A 17,500-nucleotide genomic window follows, 5' to 3' on the forward strand; every position below is an offset into this window, starting at 1 on the left:
TAACCGTCAGAGGATTAAATCGGTGCACGTTTTACTCTAAATACATCTATGTAGTTATAATCATCATAAAAAAAAAAAATCAGTTATAAAGGACAATTATATCCAGGCGTTGTCTTCCCTTTTTTAGATGTACTTAGCTTCGTTGTTTTTAAAAGAAAATATTAAACCAAGCCATGATGATTTAATTCGGGCACACCTATTGTTGTTTGTCATCCCTCTCTGTCTCTCTGTCTGTCTCTCTCTCTCTCTCTCTCTCTCTCTCTCTCTCTCTCTCTCTCTCTCTCTCTCTCTCTCTCTCTCTCTCTCTCTCTCTCTTCCAACCACCCACCCACCCACCCTCCTATCCACCCACTCATCCATCCCTCTCTTACTCCCTCACCTACCCTCCTACCCACCCACCCACCCACCCACCCACCCACCCACCCATCGACCCACCCTCCATCCCTCCCTTCCTCCCTCACCTACCCTCCCACCCACCCTTCCCTCCGCCAAGGAGCATATGATCCTACAGGAGACAAAGAGGCAAAGGACACTGGCGTGGGTCATTGCTCCCTCCTTCAGTAATGTCCTACGAGGAAAACCTGTCTTTCCAACGACCTCCTTCGCATACAGGATCACAGTCCGTGGGTCACATGGCCATGACTCCGAGTGCCCTTGACAGTCAAACGTGTATGAATGTAAATATATTCTTTCCTCTTCCTTTTTTTTTATATATATATTTTTTATCTCTCGTTATCTTGCTTATTGTTACCGGTAGGGTGATAATTATTTTTTTTTTCTTCGTTGATTACGATAGTCAAGTGTAAATATATATATTTTTTTATTTTTCTTGATTTCTTTCTTTTCTTTTCTTTCTTTATGATTTGTACTAAATCTTGATGATATCACCATGCAATTTTATTACCGGTCTTTTTTTTATTTTATTTTTCATTCTGTTTATTTTTATTTAAAACCCGCGGGAAGGTTGAGGGAATACACACTCTCTCATAGATTCATGAGCCATCAGTCCAACTGTCTATCTATATGCTTGTCTATCTATCGGTCCATCTATCTGTCTGTCTGTCTGTTTGCTTGCTTGTCTGTCTGTCTGTCTGTCTATATTTCTATCTATCTATTTATCTACCTATCTGTCTATCTGTCTGTCTGTCCATCCATCTGTCCATCTAACTACCTACCTATCTACCTGCATATCTATCTCTCTATCTATCTGTCTATCTATCTATATATCTATTTATCTATCTATCTATCCATCTGTTTATCTATCTATCTATCTATCTATCTATCTATCTATATCTATCTATCTATCTGTCTACCTACCTATCTATCTATATTTCCCCTTAACACCTTATCAGCTGTGCCCCTCCTCCTGCGCCCCCCCCCCCACCCCCCTCTCTCCCCACCGCCCGTGAATAGCCTGGAATGACACTTCTGCCCGCGACCTCTGCCTCCTGCCGAAGTTCAAGGAGAGTCTAGAACCTTCTGCGCACGAACAGGACTGGTTCAACTGCCCTGTGGTTAGGCCATTTATGACTCTAGGGCGCATTACGTCATGATTATCTCAATATCCATTTATCTCTGGTATCGCCATTATGAGAAAGGCGTCATGTTGTTATCAGGGTGTCTAACCTCACTAAGATTATTATTTTTATTGGGATTTTTTTTCTTTCAATTATGAAGTTCATAGGGTGTGAGTGTGTGTGTGTGTGTGTGTGTGTATGTGTGTGTGTGTGTGTGTGTGTGTGTGTGTGTGTGTGTGTGTGTGTGTGTGTGTGTGTGTGTGTGTGTGTGTGTGTGTGTGTTTTTAAGGTGTCTGTTATAATTTTTCGATAGAATTCCTTTATATAACAATTTCTGGTTATAAGACGCAGGTTAAAAGTCACAGAAAGATGCTGCGATTGTCTACTCTATTTTTGTTTATTTATTCATTAATTAACAATACTAATGCTAATGATATAAGTAATATTAATGATGTTGGAAACAGAAATGTTGGCTTAGGGTTAGTAGTGAAGAAAAAAAAGTAAATTGGAATGTAAATCTACAGCAAACGCGGAATTGTGATGAGGAAGATAATGAGGAAATAGATTCTTCGAACATGTTGTGGCTTAAAACACGCCCACTCCACTTAAGAGGTTCCGCCATTGTATCTTGGGCGTGAAATGCGATACTTCGCTTCTCATCCTTCTCCTCTGCTATCATGCCCGCCCCTCCCACCATCTCTTCTCTGTCTGTCTCTGTCTCTCTGTCTCTCTGTCTTTTCTTTCTTTCTCTCTCTCTCTCTCTCTCTCTCTCTCTCTCTCTCTCTCTCTCTCTCTCTCTCTCTCTCTCTCTTTCTCTCTTTCTCTCTCTCTCTCTCTCTCTCTCTCTCTCTCTCTCTCTCTCTCTCTCTCTCTCTCTCTCCCTCCCTCCCTCCCTCCCTCCCTCCCTCTCCCTCTCTCTCTCTCTCTCTCTCTCTCTCTCTCTCTCTCTCTCTCTCTCTCTCTCTCTCTCTCTCTCCCTCTCTCTCTCTCTCTCTCTCTCTCTCTCTCTCTCTCTCTCTCTCTCTCTCTCTCTCTCTCTACCTCTACCTCCACGGCAATCTCATTCCTCCACCCCATCCCTATCACCCCCACCTCCGCCCCTTCCCCATAACTCTCCCCCACCTCCCCCCATATCTCCTCTACCCATCCCCAGCACCTCCCCACCTCTCCCTCCTCCTCCATCTCTTCTTCTACCCCATCCCTATCTTCCCCCAATCTCCCCCACCCCCTGCCCCTTCCCCATTCCTTCGTGCTTCTCAAGACGGGGTCCTTGACCGTCAACAGCCTCGGGTCTGCCTGGCTGGACCTTCTCTCGGTCTCTGCTGTTAACATTCCGCCTGATCTCGTACCGCCCGATCTTTGGTGTGTAAATTGTACTTCCCATTCTGTACTCTTTGTGCTCTGTGGTGTGATCTTTCTGTCTCTGGTTGTCTGTGTTTGTTTGCATGTCTGACTATTTGGTTATTTCTGTCTTTCTGTTTGTCTGTCTCTTTCTCTGTCTCTGTCTCTATCTCTCTGTGTCTCTGTCTCTGTCTCTTTCTGTCTCTGTCTCCGTCTCCGTCTCCGTCTCCGTCTCCGTCTCTGTCTCTGTCTCTGTCTCTGTCTCTGTCTCTGTCTCTGTCTCTGTCTCTGTCTTTGTCTTTGTCTTTGTCTCTGTCTCTGTCTCTGCCTCTGTCTCTGACTCTGACTCTGTCTCTGTCTCTGTCTCTGACTCTGTCTCTGTCTCTGTCTCTGTCTCTGTCTGTCAGTCTGTCTCTCTCTCTCTCTCTCTCTCTCTCTCTCTCTCTCTCTCTCTCTCTCTCTCTCTCTCTCTCTCTCTCTCTCTCTCTCTCTCTCTCTGGTCTGGTTGAATACGTACCATTTGTACTCTTCTGTAACCTCACTTGCACTTTCGTCGGAATCGGTAAATGCTATCTCCACTTTCACTAAGCTTCTACTCTCACTTTCGTTCATTGGATAATTCTACAGGTAGAGGATCTCAAAGGTTAGATTCTACGCATGATATTCTTATAATCGTGCAGAATTTAGTTTAATAAACTCTATAAGTTGTAACACATGTTTAATTACGACGGAGCTGTCGATTGTATTTTGTTTTGAACACGTCTCATGTAATTACATTTTCATGCTAAATACGACTTTCCTCTGATATATAGTCATGACCACTTAGACAGATATGCTTATTCCATTTTATTTTCCAAATATAGTATCACAAACACCTGTTACTTATAGGCCTATCTCATTTTCTCAAAAAGTAATGTTCATTTTTTTAAAAAATCAGACACGGCATTTCAATGTAATTAAAAAAAACTGATACCGTTTCTCAAAGAATAATTTTCAATTTATCTAATTTGAGACACGGCATTTCAGTACATTTCCAAGACTGATACCCTTTCCTTCGCTCAGAATGTATCCACCTCAAAATGATTTACGCTATACCTTTATACCCAATATCCACGAAAGAGAAAACAAACATCGATCCCATCCACTCTCCACCTCTGGAATGCGAATGGTTTCTTGCGACTGATTTATGAATTATTATCCCTCGAAGCTCCTTCAAACCTCGACCTTGGCTGGAGGATGCGAGAGGACATGCCAAGAGGCGAGTGAGGAGAATGTGTAGGAGGAGGGAGGGGTGAGGATAGGGATAGGGAGGGGCAAGAGGAGGAGGGAGGAGAGGAGGAGAGTGGGAGCTTGAGATATCCTTTGAAATCTAGAACAATCTATAGAACAATATGTCCATGTTAGGAAGGTGGTTCTCTCCTTGTCTTAACGCTGGGATTTAGGTGGCTTTATGGCTGTGTGTGTGTGTGTGTGTGTGTGTGTGTGTGTGTGTGTGTGTGTGTGTGTGTGTGTGTGTGTGTGTGTGTGTGTTTGCGTATTTGCGTGTGTGCATGTGTGTGTGTCTGTTTTTTTACGTGTATGAGTGTGTGTGTGTGTGTGTGTGTGTGTGTGTGTGTGTGTGTGTGTGTGTGTGTGTGTGTGTGCGCGCGTGCGTGCGTGCGTGCGTGCGCGCGCTCGTGTCTGTGTGTACGTGTCCGTAAGTGCTTATGTATGTATCCAGACCTTATCAAGATGGTTTACCCCTTTCTTTGTCTTATTTACCACAGCTCAATAAAGTAGATAAACCGCGAAGTAATGAACACACAGACAACAAATATTTTCCTTGTTTGATCTGTGATATAAGGACATAGGAGATTAAAACAGAATATGAATTGGATACGAATGCTTCAGATGGAATATTAAGTGATAAGTTTGCATATGAGCACACTGATAGGATTTAAAATTATTTTTTATAATACTGCTTCTGTGCATAATAAACAGAACGGAAAACAATGTTCACTTTGTCTTTTTTACTTATATAAATAGGAACAAAGAATAAATGCAGATAAACAAATAGATAATCAACAATCGGCTTTAATTAAGCGAATGGAAAATTATATCAATCTATTTTTTTATCTTAAAGGAATTTAATAATCTATCAGAATCGGTATTAATTATCTCATGTGATTATTCATTATCCTATCCTTTATTATATTTTTCCTATTTATTTCTTCCTATTATATCATTCTATTTTTTTTTTTTGAGGAATATGATAGTTTACCAAAATCAATTTATATTATCTCATCTAATTATCCATTCTCCTCTCATGCGTTTATTATAATTTTTATTACTCTCCTTTCTTCTCATTTTCTTATTTTCTTTCTCTTAAATTCTTACTTTCTATGCCTTTCCTCTTCCTTCATACGCCATGAATTTGATAATGATGAAAAAATAATAACTAGGCATGAAAAAAGTGGATGCAATATAAGAAAAGAGTGAGAGGTAAATAGAAGAGAAGAAAGGAAGAAATAAAGAAAATAGGTAAAAGAAAGGGAAGGAATTGGCAAAAAATAAAGAGAGTGAGAGTGAAAGATGCTAATAGGGGGGGGGGGGGAGACGGGGGGGTGAAGAAGGACAAGAATATGAAGAAAGAAAAAGATTAAGGGAAGAGGAAAAACAGACCAAGAATAAATATACGAATTAGATAAAAAGATAAGAGAAGAAGAGAAGATAATAAAAAAACAAAAATGAAAACTTGGAAGCAAAAAAACATACAAACAAACAAACAAACAAAGAACGAAAAGCGAAAGATTAAAAGAGTAAAGAATAAACACTGGAAAAACTAAAAAAAAAAAAAAACGAGAGATATTGGCCTCAGGTTGTTGTCTGCCGAGAAGACTGGCCGGGGAGGGGGGGTGGGTAGATGGGGGCAGAATGGGGGGGGGGAGGAGCACGAGACTGGTGGGGGTCGTTGTCCTGGGTCGGAAGAAGGGGGGGGGAGGGTAGTCGTCCTTGGAGGAGGGGGGGTGGGGTCGTTGCTCCTCTATTAAAGGAATATGAGGGAGAGAGAGCGAGAGAGAGAGAGAGAGAGGGGGAGAAGGAGAGGGAGAGGGAGAGGGAGAGGGAGAGGGAGAGGGAGAGGGAGAGGGAGAGAGAGAGAGAGAGAGAGAGAGAGAGAGAGAGAGAGAGAGAGAGAGAGAGAGAGAGAGAGAGAGAGAGAGAGAGAGAGAGAGAGAGAGAGAAGAGAGAAAACAGGACAGAAGAGAAGAGGTAAAACAAAAAAAAAAAGAAGAGAAGAGACGAGAAGAGAAGACAAGAAAAGAGAAGAGACGAGACGAGACGAGACGAGACGAGACGAGACGAGACGAGACGAGACGAGACGAGACGAGACGAGACGAGACGAGACGAGACGAGACGAGACGAGACAAGACGAGACGAGACGAGACGAGACGAGACGAGACGAGAAGAGAAGAGAAGAGAAGAGAAGAGAGGAGAAGAGAAAAGAAACCCAGTGAAAAAGGCGAACAAGACAAACAAATCGAAAAAGAGAGAAAGAGAAAAACAAAAAATATCCAAACAGAGAAGTGAAAAACAAAAGGAAAAACCCATAGAAAAGGTCAAAGGTTAAAGGGCTAGCTGGACCCCTTGGCCGACGGGAGAGGACAGTCGGTCATTGTCCTAGGAGCGTGTAAGTACCTGGCACGAGATAAAGAGAGAGAGAGAGGGAGGAGAGGGAGGGGGGGAGGGGGAGGGGGAGAGGGAGGGGGAGAGGGAGAGGGAGGGGGAGGGAGAGGGAGAGGGAGGGAGAGGGAGAGGGAGGGGGAGGGAGAGGGAGAGGGAGAGGGAGAGGGAGAGGGAGGGGGAGGGGGAGGGGGAGGGGGAGGGGGAGGGGGAGGGAGAGGGAGGGGAAAGGGGAGAGGGAGAAGGGGGGAGGGAGGGAGAGAGGGAGAGAGGGAGAGAGGGAGAGAGGGGGAGGGAGGGAGGGAGGGAGGTAGGGAGGGAGGGAGGAAGGGAGTGAATGAGTGAGTGAGTGAGAGAGAGAGAGAGAGAGAGAGAGAGAGAGAGAGAGAGAGAGAGAGAGAGAGAGAGAGAGAGAGAGAGAGAGAGAGAGAGTGGGGGTCATCGCCACGTTAAAAAATGGAAGAGGAGGAAAGGGGAGGAGGGAGGTAGGAGGGAGGAGGAGGAGGAGGGAGGAGGAAGTAGAGAAGAGGGAGGAGGGAGGAGGAGGGGGTAAGGGGGAGGAGAGGATGAGGAAGGAGAAGAAAGACAAGAAGAAGGAGAAGAAGAAGAAGAAGAAGAAGAAGAAGAAGAAGAAGAAGAAGAAGAAGAAGAAGAAGAAGAAGAAGAAGAAGAAGAAGAAGACGAAGAAAAAACAAAGGAAAAACATATAAGGGCAGTAATGTTACAAGGGGAGAAGACGGACAAAGAAAGAGAACACAATAAACGAAGTAAGGAATAAGAGAACGGGGGATGAGGATCAACGAAGAATGAGAAGAAAAACGCAAAACATACAAAACGGAAAATTAGTGTAAACAGGACAATAACACGACAACGAAATAAAGAATAGGAGAAAAGGAGAAAGAGATAAAAGAGGTACGGAGAAGTGAAAGACTGGGGGATCGGGGAGAGTGGGGAATGAGGAGATAGGAGGAAATAAGGAATAGAGAATAAGGAGATTGGGGAAAAGAAGGAATGGAGAATAAGGAGCCAGGAGAAAAGAAGGAATGGAGAATAAGGCACCAGGAGAAAAGAAGGAATGGAGAATAAGGAGCCAGGAGAAAAGAAGGAATGGAGAATAAGGAGATAGGGGAAAAGAAGGAATGGAGAATAAGGAGATAGGAGAAAAGAAGGAATGGAAAATAAGGAAGCAGGAGAAGAGAAAGACGTAAGGAAGGCCCGCCGAAGGAATGGAGGAGAGGAGAGGCAGGGAGGAGGAGGATGTTCAAGACAGCGAGCCGCAAGGAGCCGGGGAATCATGCAGGACAGGTCGCGAAAGGACCTCTGAACGCGGGCCAGTTTTTATCGCTCGAGAACGCTTATAAAGTCGTTTCGTCTCGGCGCTCCAGCTGTCCCTCTCTTGCGCTCAATTCCCTTACCTGTTGCTCTGTTTACATCTCGCTTGCTCTATATTGCTGTTGATCTGTCGGGTCGTGCATTTAGATGCTGATATATATATGTTGTTGTTTATTTACGGGGTTTTATATGGACAGTAGATTTATCTATTTACATTCTTAAATACTTATATAAGTAGATACAGAAATACATCCATGTATATCTAAAAGAACCATACATGGATATACGTACACATGCTCATATGTGGTTAGCATGTTGACAATAATACCAACATCTGCTTATTGACCCCTCCCCCCAAAAAAAAAAAAAAAAAAAATGATTTTACTTATGTATTTTATTTATTTCCAGGTGGTGTGCATCGCTTCTGCTCCTTATAACAGTCGCGCCTGTAAGGTAAGCAGATGCGAGCCCTTTGGATTTGCGATCATATGCTCATGAAGGAAGATAAAGCCTCCTGATGTGCCTTTGGAGGTGACGGCTGACAAGGCTTAGTTCTTCCGTCTCTTGCTACATATGGCCGTTACGCTCAAACACACACACTTTATATATATATATATATATATATATATATATATATATATATATATATAATTGGATGAGTGTATACACACACACACACACACACACACACACATATATATATATTTACACACACACACACACACACCCACACACATATATATATATTTACACACACACACACACACACACACACACACACACACACACACACACACACACACACACACACACACACACACACACATATATATATATTCACACACACACACACACACACACACATATATATATTCACACACACACACACACACACACACATATATGTATATATATGTATATGCACACACACACACACACACACATGTATATATATATATATATATATATATATATATATATATATATATATATATTTATATATATAATGTATATGCACACACACACACACACACACACATGTATACATATATATATGTATATATATGTATATATATATATTTATATATATATATATATATATATAATGTATATGCATATATATATATATATATATATATATATATATATATATATATATGTATATATGTATTTGCGTATATGTATATATTTATATATATGTATATATATATATATATATATATATATATATATATATATATATAATGTGTGTGTGTGTGTTACTTTTTGCAAACAAATACTCTTACAGTGATTATAATGAACAAAATCGTTAAGTTTGCCATAGTATACTACATATCTTCTATAAAACATTTTCTATATAATTTACGGAGAGACTAAACCAATCAATTTATTTTAAGTAACTGATGGTAAGAACACCTGTGTAAAGCTCCAATAAGTACAGGGAATGTATTACACATTTATTTCACAATTTCCGAAAATCTCTTGAACTTAATTAATTTATATTCGTTTTCTCTGTTCAAGTATCAATTTGTAAACTCGCATGCATGCTTTCCTTAGATATATTCCAAAATGTAAAGCAGCCATTTAGTAGAATAAAAATATCCGGCGCAGATATCGACAAATCAATGGAAAAATAAAATATTGTTTTAAATAAACCATTTAGATAACTTGAATATCCTTAGAAACATCATCATCCTACATTGCGGTCGCTTTAAAACTAACATTCCCCCCCTCTTATTTGTTCTCCCAAATTATCCCCATTCTTTGTGGATTATCTTTATAAAACAACAAAATTCAAGCCAACAGAAGTGGCGGACCTCGGGATGCATAGGTAATTGGATACGATGTGGCACGCCATGCACACCTGTGCTAGCGTGCATCGAGGCTTTAATTGCGGGTCGTGAAATATATTCATTTTCCTAAATCTATGACAATAGATATCAAATAGATAAATGCAATTAGAAGATATATTTTAATGGGGGTTGTTTGGACCAATTCGGGTATTAGAACCGATTTCAGCGGAGAAAAACACGGGAGAAAATCGTAGTTCCTCAATTCTCCATGCATGTTGTGGCTGCAGATACACCTACGCTGCCTCCCCCTCACTTGGCCATACTAGGCTTGTAATCCTCCTATTGTTCCCGTTCGCTCGCTTTGGTGTCCTAGAGCCATAATGTGAGTATAAAACCACCACTCGACTCTGTTATATAAGAGGAAAGAGCGTTCGCTAACACGCTTTTGATATGGCTGGAAATTCTGGAATCCGGCACTGTTTGGAAGATCTGCGCGACTTTTTAAAACAAGTTATAATTGAATAACAATTGCATTGGTTATGATTAAAATATATTTTGGCTATTCTACGTTCGCTTTTTCAATTTAATTCAAGCATATCAATTAGTAAGGTGTTTTGAGTGCGCTTAAGTTATTTAAAATGATTTAAAACTTAATTCAAGTACTGGAATACAAAATAACTTTTGATGACGCAGGGATATAATATAGGAATAATTATTGAGGTCAATCAGATTGACCGGCTATATTCGTCATCTCCCTGATAAGAGATGTGCGCAAGTGAGTTTGCTTCGAGTACATCCACTCTCTTCACTGCCCTCTCTCTCTCTGCCCTTTATCTATTTATCTATCTATCTATCTATCTCTCTATCTAACTATCTATCTATCTATCTATCTGTCTTTTTATGTGTATAATATACACACACGCATACACATGTATATGTGTATGCATGTATATACATATGTATATATATACATATATACATACACACACACACACACACACACACACACACACACACACACACACACACACACACACACACACACACACACACACACACACACACACACACACACACACACACACACACACACACACACACACACACACACACACACACACACACACACACACACACACACACCCACACCCACACACACACACATACGAGCATATACAAAACAAAGATCTTGGAATCAGTGAGTCCTCCGTCACGCCCCCCCCCCCTCCTCCCCCCACAGGCCTCTTGACTTCAACATCACCCACACATGGGACGGCGAGCCCTTGGGCAACGAGCGGCCGGTCCAGCTGCACCTGTCGGGGAGTCCTGACGGGGAGCACCTGGAGGTCAGCATCATCGCGCCCTTCTTCGATGACCCCGCTTCCTCTGACGCCCCTGCAGGAGAGTCGGTGATGCCGCTTTTCAGAGACGAAGGTACGTTCGAATTTATGAGGAGATTGTTTTATTATTACGATGTATTGTGGTTGGCTTAGTTTTATCGGGGGGCGGGGGGGGGGGGGGATTGGGATGGGGGGATGATAGGGAAGGATGGTGATATTGAATAACGAGTTTGTTGTTGTGATGTAAGTTATGATGGTTGTTATTGTGTTAATGCAGTTTAGTAACGTTATTGTTGTTATGGCCATTATTATTTATATTATTATTATCTAAAAGAGAATGATAATCATATCTGTATGATCAGCCATCGTCAGATTGAATATATTTCATCACCATTTCCATCACCAGGGCATTTAGAATCACCATCATTATTATCACTATCACCACCACCATAGGCATGATCATCACCAAGGTCACGATCACGGTCACCTTCGCCTTCGTAAATTGTACGCTTGATTTTTTTTTTTTTTTCAACAGTGGTGGAAGCTTATTTCCTCAACGATGAAGACCAGTACTTTCAAATGCAATTAACTCCGTAAGTAAAACTATTTATTTTAATATGATTTTTGTTTCGTGTATTAAAAAAAGATTTCAAACATTAGTTACCATAAAACATAAAAAATAGCATCAACATAATACATTGTATAGGCCTGTAGTTGTCACCCACATCATTACAAACTGAAAAAAAAAATGCACACTGCAATTAATATGAACACAAACATAACCCAAAACAACACTCTTAAACAGGTAGGGAAGCGTATCAAATAAACCACAACCATTTCCGTGCAATGAACATAAAACAAAAACAGAAAATAATCAAACGTTTCACCAAAGTACAAAATCACTGAACGTTTTCCCTCCACCCAGACGGGGCCATTACCAAGGACTCCTTTACAACGGCGAGCGAGCCCGGATACGCTTCCACCTGCCGTTAATGACCACCGCGCGCATTAACCGAGAATCGAACACCTGGACGGGCCTGGTTAAGATCCCCGTCGATTACTTGCCTCGCAATGTGAGTTCGTTCGTCGCTTGTTTTGTAGTCTTGTTTATTTTTAGTTTATTTATTTGAATCTTTTTTTTATTTATTTTTGGTTATGAATGGTGCTTTGATCGTTTTTGTCGGTGTTCAGTAGAGGGATTATGCGGGAAGTTGGTGAGAGGGAGGGGGGGAGAAAGGGAGGAAGGGAGAAAGGGAGAAAGGGAGAAAGAGAGAAAGAGAGAAAGAGAGAAAGAGAGAAAGAGAGGAGAGAAAGAGAGAGAGAGAAAGAGAGAAAGAGAAAAAGAGAAAAAGAGAAAAAGAGAAAAAGAGAAAAAAAGAGAGAAAGAGAGAGAGAGAGAGAGAGAGAGAGAGAGAGAGAGAGAGAGAGAGAGAGAGAGAGAGAGAGAGAGAGAGAGAGAGAGAGAGAGAGAGAGAGACAGAGACAGAGACAGAGAGAGAGAGAGACAGAGAGAGTGAGAGAGAAAGATAGAGAGAAAGAGAGAGATAGAGAGATAGAGAGATAGAGAGATAGAGAGAGAGTGAGAGTGAGAGAGAGACAGACAGATACAAAACCATTACATTCTTGTTTTTTCTACCCTCTTTCGCAGGTGACAAAGTTCAACGCTTTTGCCATGCACGGAGCGAACCCAAATCGCCAGTTCTGGAGTCTCTTCCCTTCTGACGGATCTCTCTCCGAACCCGACTTGTGAGTCACGATGGAACGATTGATTTTATTTAGTTAAAATGCTGGGAGCTGTAAATGTCTTTTCTTTCTTCGTGGAAAATGTGTTTACCGTTTCCTTAGCCCACCCCCCCTAAAAAAAAAAAAAAAAAAAAAAAAAAAAAAAGTTGCAGGTCTCTCTCCGGAGAAGATAAGCGACTTCTCCTTCCTTCGTTGAAAACAAACGTTTCTTCTCCCCTGAAAATAAACGTTTTCCTTCCCTCCTCCAGCCACGCATTGCAGTTTTTCGAAGAGGTCGACTTCACGCAGATGCTTCCCAATCTCCCCGAAGAGTCATCTCAACTCTGGCTTGATGCCATTGAGGGGTAAGCAGACCAAAGGCAAAAGTGCTTGGGTCAATGATTAAGATATTATCCTTTGATTTAAAAAAAACTGACTTACCACGCTGTTGTTATTAGTGCTGGGTGATTAGTATAGAACTATACTGACCTAACGCTCGGTACGCAGCACGATCTAGGCCATTTTTCACGCGAGCTACAGGTATACAAGTGAATCTATCATTTGGTATTAATGTCCAAATTTACCCCGTGCAGGGTCTTCCGATACCACGTCAAGACCGAATGGAACAGTGTCCCCGTGACTCACGATCCGGTCGAGATTAAGCTCCAAGGATTTGAGGTAAGGAAAATATGTCTTCCGTAGAGCAATGCATTGCCCATCGGCGTTATCCTTGCCTCGGAATGCTAGTGGAAGGATATTGAGGTCACGTCCTTGTAGAAAGATATTGAGGATGAGTGCAAAAATAGGATCCGTGCAGAAAAAAAATTAATATACGTATAAATGGAGAGGATATTTGAGTGCTAAAATATGGTTGATGTCTTTAATAAGTTAATTGGCGTTTTTCATACTTGAAAATACTAGGGAGAAAAATATTGAAAATACGAAGATATGTAAAGAGAAGATCTGGATGTTTAAGTGTTGTAAAACCGGCGCTGGTAATTATTGTATTTTGGCGTTATTCATTCGTCAAAATACTAGCAAAAAATGTGGCTGCTTAAATGTCGTAAATATGGTCACCTTTTTAATCGTAATATCAATCATTTGATAATCTTTCCTCAATCATCCAGGCAGGTGTTGAGATGAACGTGACGGCTCCCTTCTTCAATGACCCCAAGCCCGACGGTCCTTCTGGCCAGCCCTTCTACGGTCTCTGGGATTACGAGGGTGAGTTCCTACGCCCTCCTCAGATTGAACGGGGCGCTCTGCTCGCCTCTCCCTTTCTTTGCTCTCTTTCTCTTACTCCCTTCTCTGTTTCTTGAGGTGTGCTTTTGTTTTTTGTTATTCTTTTCTGGCTTTTGTTTTATTATCATTAGTAAATTGTCCTTCTTGGCCCTCTACTCGTCTCTCTCTTTCTCTCCTTTCTCATACTTCCTCTTTCTCTTTAGGTATGTTTTCGCGTTCTTATTACTCTCTCCTTTTCTTTTTATCATTGTTCTTTCTTTACTTCCCCTTTTCGCAGTTGTGGAGATGTTCTTCCTCAACGACAACGACGAGTATCTGGAGGTGGAGCTCGGACCTTGGGGCCAGCACCTCCTCCTCCTGCTCAAGGGCGCCCGCAACGCCATCAAGCACTCCATGCCCCTAGACTACATCGCTCAAGTCCCAACGACAACGGACGTAAGTAAATCGTAAAGTCGTAAAGTCGTTATCGTTATCACCTTATTCCGTGTGCGTGAATATAGTACGACGACTATGTCCTAATTTTACCTTTTCTTTTTCTTCCCTTCCTCCTCCCTCTCCGTTCCAGGGGAAGTGGACGGGGTCGGCCTTGATCCCCCCCGAGTACTTCCCCCCGAACGTGACCCGCATCAACGCCTACGCCATCCACGGCACGGGCAAGGACAGGGTCTACGAGTCGCTCTTCCCGGCGCCCGAGAACGACCCGGATTACCCCCAGCCGGACTTGTGAGTTCAGAGAGCGAAGAGGGACTGGGGTTTTGATGATATGCTTATATGTAGACACATTTATCTATATATTTGTGTGTGTGTGTGTGTGTGTGTGTGTGTGTGTGTGTGTGTGTGTGTGTGTGTGTGTGTGTGTGTGTGTGTGTGTGTGTGTGTGTTTGCGTGCTCGCGTGCGTATGTATTTGTGTGCGTGCGTGTATTTACGTACATGCATGCGTAGGTATTATCCCGTGCCTCCCCGCAGCCACCGCCTGGAGCTGTTCAAGCCGATCGACTTCCAGTTCCAAATGCCCAACAACTCGGAGTACTCGCAGCTGTGGCAGGACGCCATGACCAGCGGCGGCAGCTCGTCGACGGGGATCTCGGTGGGTTCTCTGTCCCGGGTCGTGATGGTGGGCCTGCTGTCGGCGGCGGTGATGGGCGCAGCATGGGTCACAGGGCGCTGGTGAGAGTCCACACCCACGCCGCCCCCCCCCCCTCAGAGCCCGTGGGCGTTGGTAGTAGCAGCCCGATGGTGGTGGTGGTGGTGTATCGGGTGGTGGTATTGGGCGGTGGTGGTGCAAGAGAAAGACATTTAGTGCCTTGTTTATGCAGCATAAAATAGCTGCCTTGCTCTTCCTGAGGGAGTATAAAAATATAATTCATTCCTTTCTTCTTCTTCTTCTAATACTTCCTTTTCTATCTTTTCTTGGCCTTCTTTCCTCAATGCAAAGGAAAACTCTCCCTCCTTCATATTCAGTTTGAACTCATAACTTTCTTTCCCGATTAACTTTCTTGTAACTGCAAGATGCTGTACAGGAATAAAATTTCCCCAATTGCGTGTGGTAATTTGGTGTTCTCTGCATGAAATAGTATATAGTAATGGTTTGCTGTGATAGGAAAATATCTAATGAACGTGTACATAAAATCACGAATTATGTAGTTTGTTATCAGATCTCAGATAGTATGGCATGTATAAGAAATAAATTGCTGAAAAAGCTTCGTCTTTGGAGTGGCCTCGCCTAAAAAAAATCATGACTAACAACGCACTGTAAAAATACCGTTCATTGCTTGTCTCGTCGACTAACTAACAAGGACTGAATGTTATGGCGACTGCATGGCGACCTGGACTAATGAGGTGTGCAGATGAAACGCCTAACAAGAAGTATGTGTTATTGCGATTGGCATATGCTGGGAAATAACGTGAAACATGTAAATAACTTCTCATATATTGTCCTATAATTTAAAAGCCTTTTTCTGTATCTAATCTTACGATATTTCTCCAGCCAGTGGTTAAGGATGAGGAGGAGGTGGAGATAACGACGATGCTGGGTCTCCGTGATGAAGACAAGGAGTTCGTGACCACGTTCGCTCCCGAGACGGCGAGGCCCTTCTCTTCCTCCTCCTCGACGCGCCGCAGGGGAGGCCAGGGGGGCTCCACCACGCGACGAAGGAGGCCGATGCCGCACAAGGTGGACTCGCAAGTTGTGTCGCGAGGGCAGAGCCGGAAGGAGGACCAGTCTCTGTTCCAGCAGCGGCGAGGCGAGGCGCAGTTCTTCAACCCCGGCCCCGTGCCCAGGCCTCAACAGGTCCGGGGAACCGCTCCGGGCCGGTTCCAGGACCGTGTGCTCGTGTCGGAGGCGGCGGACCAGAATCGGAATGTCGATCAGCGGTTCTCGCAGGGGACTAATGGATTCCAAAACCAAGGATTCCCGTTCCAGGATCAAGGACGCCCCCAGGCAGAATTCCAGGGTCAAGGACGCCCCCAGGTAGCATTCCAGGATCAAGGACGCCCCCAGGTAGCATTCCAGGATCAAGGACGCCCCCAGGCAGCATTCCAGGATCAAGGACGCCCCCAGGTAGCATTCCAGGATCAAGGACGCCCCCAGGCAGCATTCCAAGATCAAGGACGCCCCCAGGCAGTATTCCAGGATCAAGGACGCCCCCAGGCAGCATTCCAGGATCGAGATAGGTTCGAAGAAACTCGCCCATTCCAGAACCAAGGGCAGTTCCGACCTCCTCAGCAGGATCGTAATAGGTTTGAAGAAACTCGACCATTCCAGAACCAGGGACAGCCGCAGCAGGATAGGTTCGAAGAGACCCTGCCATTCCAGAGCCAAGGGCAGTTCCGACCTCCGCAGCGATTCCCAGAACAGGAAGAGCAACTATTCCAGACCCGACCCGAAGCGCCAGCGTTCCAGGACCGCGACCAGTTCGAAGAGACGCAGTCATTCCCGCAAGGCCAAGACTCGCAGGCGTTCCTAGCGGACGAGGAGCAGTTCGAGACGCAGCCGCCGTTCTTCCCGGAGGAGGAGGAGGAGTTCCGCCCGCCCCAGAGGCCGAGCGCGGGCGTCCGCGACAGCCAGCCCAGCAGGGTGTTCAGCAACCCGCCGCTCGTGAGGGAGGGCGAGCAGGTGGCGTCTCCTGAGGTAGAGGCGGCCATCCAGACCCTATCGCAGGCCACGGCGGCGCTGCCTCCCCCTCACCCCGTGTGCTTCGAGTCGGGCCTGATTCCCGACTCCCAGCTGTGCTACGCCTTCCACGAGTGCGTGATCGAGAACGGCGAGTGGCAGATGTACTCGTGGCGCTGTCAGCGAGGCCACGTGTACGACCCAATCAACGTGGAGTGCATTCGGGGGAGATGCGCCACCAGGAGGAGGCTCGGATGAAGGGGCGTCGAGGTCGGGCAAGGGACGCTGAAATGAGCTGAAAAAAAAACAAACAAAAAATGAAAATAAAGTCAAAACACAAAAAGTGAGTGCACAGCAACCACAAACAAACAAACAAAAGGCTCATTTTGTGTGTTGAAATGAGCAGAAAAAACAACAACCAAAACATCAAAATAAACTGA

At 43.8% G+C, this 17,500-nt stretch overlaps 2 protein-coding genes across 10 annotated transcripts in view; one reads left to right on the forward strand and one right to left on the reverse strand.

Moving 5' to 3' along the window:
- The window catches only part of LOC125041150 (mucin-5AC-like), a 514,849-nt gene that overhangs the window by 90,333 nt on the left and 407,016 nt on the right, over positions 1–17,500 (reverse strand). The gene's annotated exons all lie outside the window — the stretch shown is intronic.
- Positions 1–17,500, forward strand: part of LOC125041149 — a 31,890-nt gene that overhangs the window by 14,026 nt on the left and 364 nt on the right. Inside the window, exons 2-14 of one of the 3 annotated variants that reach the window (XR_007116252.1) lie at positions 8,259–8,303; positions 10,884–11,077; positions 11,519–11,576; positions 11,909–12,056; positions 12,632–12,729; positions 12,975–13,070; positions 13,299–13,383; positions 13,833–13,929; positions 14,225–14,382; positions 14,513–14,670; positions 14,915–15,035; positions 15,936–17,431; positions 17,474–17,500. The exon at positions 17,474–17,500 is cut by the window's right edge and continues 364 nt beyond it. Coding sequence is in view for 2 of the 3 variants with exons in the window: in XM_047635950.1 (XP_047491906.1) it covers positions 8,259–8,303; positions 10,884–11,077; positions 11,519–11,576; positions 11,909–12,056; positions 12,632–12,729; positions 12,975–13,070; positions 13,299–13,383; positions 13,833–13,929; positions 14,225–14,382; positions 14,513–14,670; positions 14,915–15,035; positions 15,936–17,318 (2,641 nt within the window). In the remaining variant the exon portion in view is untranslated. Of the gene's footprint in view, positions 1–8,258; positions 8,304–9,875; positions 10,026–10,883; positions 11,078–11,518; positions 11,577–11,908; positions 12,057–12,631; positions 12,730–12,974; positions 13,071–13,298; positions 13,384–13,832; positions 13,930–14,224; positions 14,383–14,512; positions 14,671–14,914; positions 15,036–15,935 lie in introns of those variants that run through there. The other 2 variants (XM_047635950.1, XM_047635951.1) reach the window with 2 other exon arrangements.

Source organism: Penaeus chinensis, chromosome 30 (assembly GCF_019202785.1).
Source record: "Penaeus chinensis breed Huanghai No. 1 chromosome 30, ASM1920278v2, whole genome shotgun sequence".
Lineage (NCBI taxonomy): Eukaryota > Metazoa > Arthropoda > Malacostraca > Decapoda > Penaeidae > Penaeus > Penaeus chinensis.